The sequence below is a fragment of the Onychomys torridus genome, chromosome 1 (assembly GCF_903995425.1).
Source record: "Onychomys torridus chromosome 1, mOncTor1.1, whole genome shotgun sequence".
In the NCBI taxonomy this organism is placed as follows: Eukaryota; Metazoa; Chordata; class Mammalia; order Rodentia; family Cricetidae; genus Onychomys; species Onychomys torridus.
The window spans coordinates 128,061,092-128,070,917 of record NC_050443.1 but is presented as its reverse complement, the minus strand read 5'-3'; the positions used below and the strand labels follow the sequence as shown (position 1 = coordinate 128,070,917).

Genomic DNA, 9,826 nt, shown 5'->3' with positions numbered 1-9,826 from the left:
CCAAGGGGTTGGGCAGAGGAGCCTTCAAGAGCCTGTGGCGGTCCCTGAGCTTACAGAACTAACTGGAAGCAGGGCGATGAGTGTTTTTGGCAGATCCACAATATTAATTTTATTCTCTGGATGCTGGGGAGGACGAGCACAGGGCTGGAGTCAGCCCTTTTCTGGTTCCTTGTGGCTTCCCTCACGTTTGCGCTCCTGGATCTGACTGTCCTGCTTTTGAGTCTGGTCTGAGAGCCTCTTGCTTGACCGTGATGACCCCCGACGGCTGAACATGGATAGCCTGCGCCACAGCACGGTGATCAGAAGACTTTCGTTAGATCTTTGTTTGCGGCGGCCTGTGTTGTCCAAATCGACGTCGTTGCCTGCAAGGGCCAGGAGGCCACTTAGTTTAGTTCTCTCTCTCTAGTCCAACCTCTTGGGGCAGTCCCTTTGGGGCACTTCCCTCTCCCGCTCCCCCTCCCGCGACCCTTTTTTGAGTCTAGCCCTCCCTTCCCTACCTTCTTCACGGCCTTCTTCCCTTCCTCGCTCATCAGAGGTCTGATGGTCCTTGTCCTGACAGCAGCCCATGGCCCCGAAAGGCGCAGGACTCTGCCACCCTCCCCAGCCTGCTTAGCTCTGGGCCCAGCTCTTGTGACGTCAGGGCTTGGGTAAGGGAACCCCTCCCACCCACAAGCCACCTCCTTTCTCCCATCACAAAAGGTTCAGGGTCTCTGTGTGCGTTGGGCTGTTTATTAACAAAATGAACAAGGGTCCTCAAGGACTGGTAGATCCAGGCCGCTTCTTTTTCTTTCTTCTTGTTTGGAGAGTCCCTTGTGTCTGATCTGAATCAGGAAGCCTCCGCTTGGCAGCTGCCTCCAAAGATGCCCAAAGTTCATCTGTCTCTGTGTCTTCTGGGGGAACCATGTTGGGCTCTTGAGGCTCTTGGGGCTCATCCTGATGAGTGAGAAGGAAACTCAGGAATCAGGGACAAGGAAAGAGACTGGCAGAAAAATAATTCCTCTGGACAACCAGTACTTTGATCCAGAAACCAATGCCATGTTCTGGAATACCTCATCTTTGTCAATAAGCCTATAAGGGCTTGAGCATCCCTCAGGGAAATTAAGTTTACAGTAAAGAGAGCCCTGGTCTATGTTCTGCTGTCTCCCATTCTCTCCACAGAGATCCTTTGCCATCATGCCTTTGGCTCCCACATCCCCACACCTAACTAGTGCCTCACCTCCCAGTTATCTCTGCCTGACAGGAGGAGGCAGTTCAGCTGAGACTTCAGATAAACCTGTAAAATAAAAGGGGTCTTGAGTCCAGACAAGCTGAGAGAGAAACTTGAATGTGGGGCACAGGGCTGGGAGAGGCTCCAGAAGAAGATGTTAAGAGAGGGTGAATGCCAGAGGGTTGGGCTCTCACCTTATGCTCTAGCCCACGTGGATTTCGGATCCTGTGTATCCTCAAGACTCTGTCCAAGCCACAGGAGGCTAACAGGGGCTTGGAAGGGTGGCACTGCAGCCCACGGACACTGCCTGCCAGCCCCTTCAGACAGCCCATCAGACGCCCTGGAGAAGGGTGCAGGTGTCAGGGCTAGCTCCCTAGCCAATGAACATCGACTTTGTTACTGTTCAAACCACTTATGTTTCACGACGTAATCGTCAAAATACCCTAGAGGCAGGAGTTATCAGTGAGATTCCAGCTTACAGTCAGGAAACAAAGGCACAGAGTCCAAAGAACTAGTCCAAGGTCACAGTTTTGGGCGAGACAGAACTTGAACCCAGGGAATGAATGTGGCATTGCCAGGGGCTCAGTGACTCCCTGCACTACCTTCTCTGTCTCCCCCCTCCCCCTCTCAAGCAACCCATCGTCCACTCACCTTGTCGAAAATCAATTTCTGCTAGCTGCCCATGAGTGTTCCCTACGATGACAGAACTATGGAGGAGACCAGAGAGGGGGCTCAGTACATCTGGAGTCATTCCAGGGCATTCCCCTTCCCCTCAACACTCACTTGCCCTCAGGAGTAAGGGTCATGGCTGTCAGTGGGTACTCTCCATAGGTGGCCTCTAGGACTGGCCGGCGCTGGGGAGAGACTGGATCATAGACACGGACCTAGAGGGAAGACTGAGGTATCACAAGAGTATCCTTAACTACACTGGCCCCCAGTATCTTCATATCTATCATCATCCTTCTGAAAACTGCTTAACAGTTATTCCCCCCACCCCCCCCCCCCCGATAGAGTTTCTCTGTGTAGCTCTGGCTGACCTGGAACCTGCTTTGTAGACCAGGTTGGCCTTGAACTCACAGAGACCCACCTGCATCTGCCTTCCGAATGCTGGGATTAAAGGGGTGCATCACCATGCCTGGCAAGACTGCCCCCTCAGAGAAACTTTCTCATTTGGGTATGTACTTTGTCTCAGGATGTTGGGGGAAGCAATGCTTAGGAGCATGAGCACAGGCTGAGGGCAGATGTCTACATTCGAGAACATGTAAACATTTTGTCCCTCGTATACCTGTCTAATGGTAGTGAAGGAACAGAAAAGCAGACTGGACCAACGCTACAAGGTGGTGGATTTCAAGCAGGAAAGCTTAGCCTTACCAAGGGAGGTGTGAGGAGCTCTTCATATGTTGTGAGCAAAGGCCTAGTACCTAAATCAGACTTCACTGTGAAGGACTTTACAAATGGCAAATAGTGACCCAACCCCGCCTGAGTCTCAGAACTTCAAATGAAGTAAGCCACAAAGATCCCTAGCCAAGCCCTCAGTCAAAACTGGTAGAGCTGAAACCAGAAAGGGGCCCTCAAAGCAAATTAGACTACATGAGGACTACAAAGTTCTTTCTCTGACCATGCCATCCAAAATATGCCCAATCTTGTCAAATCTCATGAGCCTGGTTGGTACTAGATGGGAGGACTATATAATTGTTTTGACAGCCAACCTGATTTCCACCCACATCTGTTCCCTGTGGAACCTAGTGTGAAAGGAGTACTCCCTTTGCTTTCCCTTCTTGGTAGGAGAAAGAGAAAGTTATAGTTCAAGAAATTTCATCCTAGAATGCAGTAAAGGGAAAGTCATTGGCTCAGCCATGGGCTTGACCAGCTGAGGAAGTATGAGCTCCTTTGAGAGCCCATAGAAAAGAAGATGGTAAGACACCATGGGAACCTAGTCTGCCAAGAGACACAGGTTTTTTTTCTAGGAAGCTATTTCAATCCAGGAGTAAACAAAAGAGCCTCACCTGGTGGTACCCTGTGCATGTAACAAGCTTCTGTGACCCAGGGAGGAACTGTATATCCTGGTCCCAAATAGGAACCCGTAGATCCAGCCAATCATTCCGCACCTAGTGTGGAGGTACATATAGGCCACAAGGTGTTGGTAAGCTTGACCTGTTCCTTCAGTCTTCCATCCCCCAAAACCCATCTAGGCCCCAATTACAGTCAGTGGCCTCCATCTCTCCCAACCTCAGACAAAGCATCCTCTACCCCATCACTTACATTCTTGGCCCTGAACACAGGCTGCTCAGACCTCTGTAGGTCCCATACTTTCAAAGCATTCTCTTTCCCACACGTGGCAACCACATGGGTATGTGCTGGGTCTTGGCGCATCCTACACACTCCAGGACCCACCTTCAGTTCCAAGAGCTGAAAAGAACCAGAGATGAGTCAGTTCAAGAATCCTTAGTCTTTAATCTTTCATCGACCAAATTCCCCATTGTATCCCTACCCTGGCTCCCACCCTCTCCAACCAGTAGGGCAGGTGAACCTTACTGGGTCAGATGATGGTTCCTTGTCATTATCACACCAGACTCTAAGGATTCCAGAATCCACACATGTGATAAGGGTGCTGCAATCAGAGGAAGAAATACTGGGACTCTAAAGAGTATAAACCAGGGTTAGTGGTTTACACCTACCTGTAAAGGGCATGGGAAGTAAAGAGGCGGCCAGGGACTCAAAGTCAGCCTGAGCTACATACTGAGTTCAAGACCATCCTGGCTATATGAGACCCTTCCTCAAAAACAAACAACAAACAAACAAAACAAACCCAAACCAAACAAAAATAACATAAACCTCTTCCCAAGAAGCCCACACCTTTTTCCAGGCTCTGGATAGCCTGAACCTATGCTCTTCCTCATATCTGCCTACCTAGATTTGAGCTCTGTATTGCTTGCCTGGGCTGTGGCAAACAGCAGCTGCAATACTCCTCACTCTTACAGGCTCAGAGCTCAGTCCATGACACTTCCCAATGAAAACCCAATTCTCAATTATCTATGAAATAAAAATCTCAACTTAGTACAAGAACCCTTTCCAGCCGGGCGGCAGTGGCACACACCTTTAATCCCAGCACTCAGGAGGCAGAGGCAGGCTGATCTCTGTGAGTTCGAGGCCAGCCTAGTTTACAGAGTAAGTTTCAGGACAGCCAGGACTGTTACATAGAAAAACCTTGTCTTGGAAAACAAAACAAACAAACAAAAAACACAAAGAAACAAACAAACAAAAAAACAAAAACAAAACAAAACAATGAAAACCAACAACCCCCAAACCAGGCTTTACCATTTAACCTCAATCAAATACAAAGCCAAACTTAGATGTAATAATAATGGTCCTTGACTTCAACCTCCAAATGCTATTTGTCCTATGTATAAAGCCTTTCAGTCCTTTAATCCTTAGTCTCTGCTCAGCTAGTGTCTTCTTTTTAGAATGCCCTTATCTTTTCTCTGTACTTCAAGATCCAGTTCAAAATCCCATCTTCTACATTTCCTGTCTGGAGCTCATCTGTTGAATTACCAAAGCAGCCTTCTCTCTTCTTTGATCTAGAGAGGCTGCACCTAGGTTATTAACCTAGGTGAATCTTCCTTCCTAGCCATCATTTTGGAAGCTTCATTATCTTACTAGTTTTTGTCAATCACTACTTAAAAGCATGCTCAAAAGCATGAAATTACTTGCACAGAACTTTATAAAGGCATCAGGGCAAAAACTCTTGGATGCAAACTTTATGAAGGCACAAGTTAAACCCTTGTACTTTCCCTTGATAACTGGCATTCAGCAACTTTCCGATAAATGCATGTTAGAGGAATGAATGAAGTCAAGAACACTGTTTGCAATCGCTCATCCCAGAGGCTGTATCATCTAAGGGTTTCACTGCAGTATCCAGTTCACCCAAGGGAGCCTCAGCACTCTTCCTGTGATGTGAGCTAAGGTATGGATGGTCCTTACCCATCGGCCTGGGCGAGACCTCGGAACGTGCCCTCCCCGCCTGGGCAGTATCTCTGGCTCTGGAATGTACCCTCCTCGGTGTTAAAGTATCTTACGGTCCTGTCCGCGCAGCCCACCAAGATCTGCCAGCAGAGAAGGGAAGGATGGGAGAAAAGCAAGGCTGCGGGGCCCGTCTCCTAGCTCCGGCCGGGCCAGTGGCCACTCACCTGGGTCTCGTCACCGCCGCCACCCCAGCACAGAGCATTCACCGCCTCCTCACGCCGCGGCTGTCCAGATGGCGTGAAGTTTGACGCATGTTTCCGCTGAACGTTCACCCCTGAAGGACGAGGACGTCAGTCACGCTGGGGTGACAAGCGACCCCTACACCTTCGGACGAACAACTCAGACACTCACCTTTCAGAATCCCAGTCTCGGTGCCGACCCACACATGGTTCCATCGCGCAGAGGTGGCCGCCATCGCAGAGCAGCCGATGGCTCGCACTTCCGGCGCGCCGCCACCTGCATCATCAGGGGGCGCCGGACGCCGGATTCAAACTTGACAACACAGAACCAGTGGGTGGTTCGGTAGGTCGGTCGGTCTCTGTCTCTCGGTCTGTCTCTCTCGTTTCCCTCCCTCTCCCCGCCTCCTTCAAAAAGGCCTTTCATCTCTGCCTCCCGAGTGCTAGGATTAAACGTGTGTGCCACTGCTGCCTGGCATCTGTGTTTAATCTAGTAGCTTCATGATCTCTCTAGTCTCAGGTTCTTGGATACTTAACAATATCAGGTATCCTCCCTGGACATTGCAGCAAGAGTTTCCCCCCACAACCCCCATGGGAGTGCTGGCCCAGATGGCATGGGCGTAGGAGAACTGACTCTGGGGTGGTTTGAAATGGCCCAGACCTGCCAGCTTAGCTACCACCCAGATACATATCCTGGGCCTTGGGTTGGTGCACCCTAACAGCTGCCCCATCTATGACCTGCTAGAGTACCAAAGGATCTGGTCCTGCAGAGCAGTAACAACAGGTTCTCCATGACTCTGGGCAACAACAGGATATCTGAGAGGAGTTTTGTTGAGGGCACAGTGATGATGGTGTGCCAGAAACCAGAAGCCTTGAGTTAGACCAATGACCCACTGCAATGAACATTTTCCGGGTGGGGCTGATTGGAAAAAGGGTATGCTGTGTGAACACCACAACTCCCAATGCCACAAGGATAAATGAAGAGTTGTTAGAAAGGTATAGGAGCAAGGCGGGTTTTTTATTTGTTGTTTGGTTTTCTTTTGTTTTTAATTAATTTTTGGGGCATACTGCAGGGTTGGGGGGCATATATGGAGGGACTTGGAGGTGAGCGAGATTGGGATGCATGATGCGAAATTTCCAAATAAAGAACCGTGTTAAAAATAAAAAATTAAAATAAAAAAATCTAGTGGCTTGTTCTGTTTTCTGATCTTCAGGAAAATTGTATTAGACACAGCATATCACCACACAGGCTTGTTTATGGAGAACTGAAAAGTAAGGATCATTTTGTGCTGTCAGTTAAAAGCATCCTTTCTGAATGGCAATGCTAGGTGCAGCCTGATCTCATCAGTCTCCCTGACCATCCTGTGCTGGCTGTATCCCACACTATTAAAGGAATTTCAGAAATGATTCTTTTTTTTTGGTTTTAGAGACAGGGTTTCTCTGTGTGGCTTTGTGCCTTTCCTGGGACACGATTTGGAGACCAGGCTGGCCTCGAACTCACAGACATCCGCCTGGCTTTTTTGTTTGTTTTGTTTTGTTTTGTTTTTGTTTTTGTTTTTGTAGATAGGGTTTCTCTGTGTAGCCCTGGCTGTCCTGGAACTCACTTTGTAGACCAGGGTGGCCTTGAACTCACAGAGATATGCCTGCCTCTGCCTCTGGAGTGCTGATTAAAGGCATACACCATCACTGTCTGGCTATTAATATTTTCTAAGTATGTATGTCTTTGCGTATGGGTTTGTGCACCCGAGTGCAGGTGTCTGAGGAGGTCAGAGGTTATGACCCACCATGTGGGTGCTGGGAACCGAACCCAGGTCCTCTGGAAGAGCAACAAATGTTCTTAACCACTGAAACATCTCTCCAGCCCCATGACTCATTATTATTATTACTCCAACTATTATTTTATTATTTTCATTTTTTTTCCCCCAGACAGGGTTTCTCTGTGTAACAGCCCAGGCTGTAGTGGATTTGCTTTGTAGACCAAGCTGGCCTCTTGAACTCACAGAAATCTACTTGTCTCTGCTTCCGGAGTACTGGAATTAAAGACATGCACACAACTGCCCCATTGCCTAGCATGACTCATTATTAGTGAGGTACGTGACTTCATTCTTGACTATAAACAAAAACTAAGGTTGGAAAGTGAAATTGTCAATCCATTTAGGTGTGTTTTGAAACGTAGAGTCCAGGTTGTCATTTTTATTTGCTCAAATTGAAACTTCAAAATAGAAAAAATAAAAAAGGCTCCACTTGGAAAATACAAATTTGCAAGGAAACATTTCTCTAAGTCAAGTGTGGTGGCACACACCTGTAATTCCAACTCTCAAAAGATTGAGCCAAGGGGTTGGACTGAAACTGAGACCATTTTCTCAAAAAGTGTGTGTGTTGGGTTTGAGATGGCTCAGTGGTTAAGAGCACTGACTGCTCTTCCAGAGGTCCTGAGTTCAATTCCCAACAACCACATGGTGGCTCACAACCATCTGTAATGCCGTCTGGTGCCTTCTGGCATGCAGAATACATCTGTATACATAATAAATATATTTTTTAATGTGTGTGTTAGAAGTTCTCCCAAATATATGATGCAAAGCTATAAAGAAAGAAAGAAACCCTAACAGCCCTCTAAACAAGAAACTGGGAATCATAGACTAACAAACAATAAAACTCTGGACAACTTAAGTCTGAGAGATAATGACAGGCTTTGTAGCAAACAGCCTGAAGTAAAACTACATTCTAACCAGCCATCTTACTAGATTGGGAAGAGAGAGACAGTAAAATAACAAGCTTCCAGTTTTTCAAAAACTCTTATATTTAGTGCTTTCATTTAAAACCCCATATATTCTTCCCAGGGGATGTTGTCCCATAATCATAATTTTTCTTTTGCTTTGGTAGTTCTTTCATAAGGCCTGATGCTTTAATTATTCTCTGGTATATAGTTATTTTTAAGTCAATAGGGGTGTATATTTTGGGAAACAGTGCTTTAAAAGTGTCCTTTACTGTCTGTGTTGTTTGCACGCTCAGTGTGTTTGCATAATCCCACCCAGCCCTCCTTAACATTCTGGAAATTGGTCCACATACTTCGTAATTGCAATGCCTTGGTGATTTCTTTTCTTTCCAGCTTGTTCTGTTAGTCTCTTTTATGAAGTTTTGCAGGTGTCTGTGTGTGTGTCCCCAGTGGGCACCTAAATACTGAATGACTTCCTCCATATAGCTAGAGGACATGGCACAGTTTCAGAGCTCAGGTTTAGGAGTCCAAAGAACTGTGCAGTGATCCCTGCTTGCCAGCTCCCGACATGATGGACCGAAGCTTGGTTCTTAGGTTCCTGTCGCCTCTATTGTTAAAATGGATAAATAGGCCAGAGGTGATGGCACATGCCTTTAATCCCAGCATTTGGGAGGCAGAAGCAGGTGGATCTCTGAGTTCAAGGCCAGCTTGATCTACAGAGCGAGATCCAGCACAGGCAGGGCTATACAGAGAAACATTGTTGTGGGGGTGGTGGATGGATAATAATAATACAGAAGGCCAGGTGGTGGTGGCGCACGCCTTTAATCCCAGCACTTGGGAGGCAGAGCCTGGTGGATCTCTGTGAGTTCGAGGCCAACCTGGGCTACCACGTGAGCTCCAGAAAAGGCGCAAAGCTACACAGAGAAACCCTGTCTCGAAAAACCAAAAAAAAAAATAAATAATACAGAAGATGTGAGCATTGAGAACATTGAAGTGAGGCATTTATATCCAGTCGGAACCTCCTGGGAAGTGGCCCTTATCATTCATTCCCTAGACTTCCTTCTGCCCCTGCCTTCCCCTGACTTTGTTGTTTTTGGTTTGATACAAGAAAGGGCTGGAGAGATGGCTCAGAGGTTAAGAGTACTTACTGCTCTTCCAGAGGTCCTGAGTTCAATTCCCAGCAACCACATGGTGGCTCACAACCATCTGTAATAAGGTCTGGTGCCCTCTTCTGGTCATACATGCTGTATACATAATAAATAAATAAATCTTAAAAAGTGTTTGTGTGTGGGAGCTCATTATGTAGACCATGCTGGGTCTTGAGGTCCTACTCCCTACTGCCTCTCCCTCCAGTGTTTAGCAGGTACAAGTATTCTCAAGGTAGGTAAGTCCCTGCCACAGAGCTGCAGTCTCAATTCCAGTAGGTCAATTAAAGCGATTTTTTTTCCAACAAGTCAAAGCCAGATGACACAGCTAAGATACAATATCACAATTCCTTTTGTGTGTATCAGTCTCCCATGGTTTTAGATTTGCTATGTAGCCAAAGGTGATAGATACTAACTGGGATTACAGGTGTGACATCAGATCCTACCAGTAACTTCATACCCAACTCTTTGCCACTAGAAATCAACCATTCTGGCCATCCCCAACTTTCTAAAAATATCTTTAATGTACCTTGGTGTTTTGCCTGCATGTATTTGTGTA

At 47.1% G+C, this 9,826-nt stretch overlaps 3 protein-coding genes across 4 annotated transcripts in view; 1 reads left to right on the top strand and 2 right to left on the bottom strand.

Annotated features, from left to right (window-relative positions):
* Positions 1-9,826, top strand: part of LOC118594502 (solute carrier family 22 member 19-like) — a 703,508-nt gene that overhangs the window by 473,220 nt on the left and 220,462 nt on the right. The gene's annotated exons all lie outside the window — the stretch shown is intronic.
* LOC118594664 (testis-expressed protein 54-like) lies at positions 96-642 on the bottom strand. Its single transcript, XM_036204737.1, has 2 exons — positions 498-642; positions 96-362 (listed from the first exon to the last, which is right to left on the bottom strand). Exons 1-2 carry the CDS (start codon positions 565-567, stop codon positions 151-153), a joined length of 282 nt encoding a protein of 93 aa, XP_036060630.1. The 5' UTR covers positions 568-642; the 3' UTR covers positions 96-150.
* On the bottom strand, positions 714-5,678 carry Wdr74 (WD repeat domain 74). Its single transcript, XM_036204492.1, has 11 exons — positions 5,582-5,678; positions 5,395-5,504; positions 5,189-5,310; positions 3,743-3,818; positions 3,470-3,616; positions 3,214-3,315; positions 1,991-2,091; positions 1,859-1,914; positions 1,402-1,547; positions 1,217-1,273; positions 714-933 (listed from the first exon to the last, which is right to left on the bottom strand). The coding sequence occupies exons 1-11, from the start codon at positions 5,643-5,645 to the stop codon at positions 754-756; spliced, it is 1,161 nt and encodes a 386-aa protein (XP_036060385.1). The 5' UTR covers positions 5,646-5,678; the 3' UTR covers positions 714-753.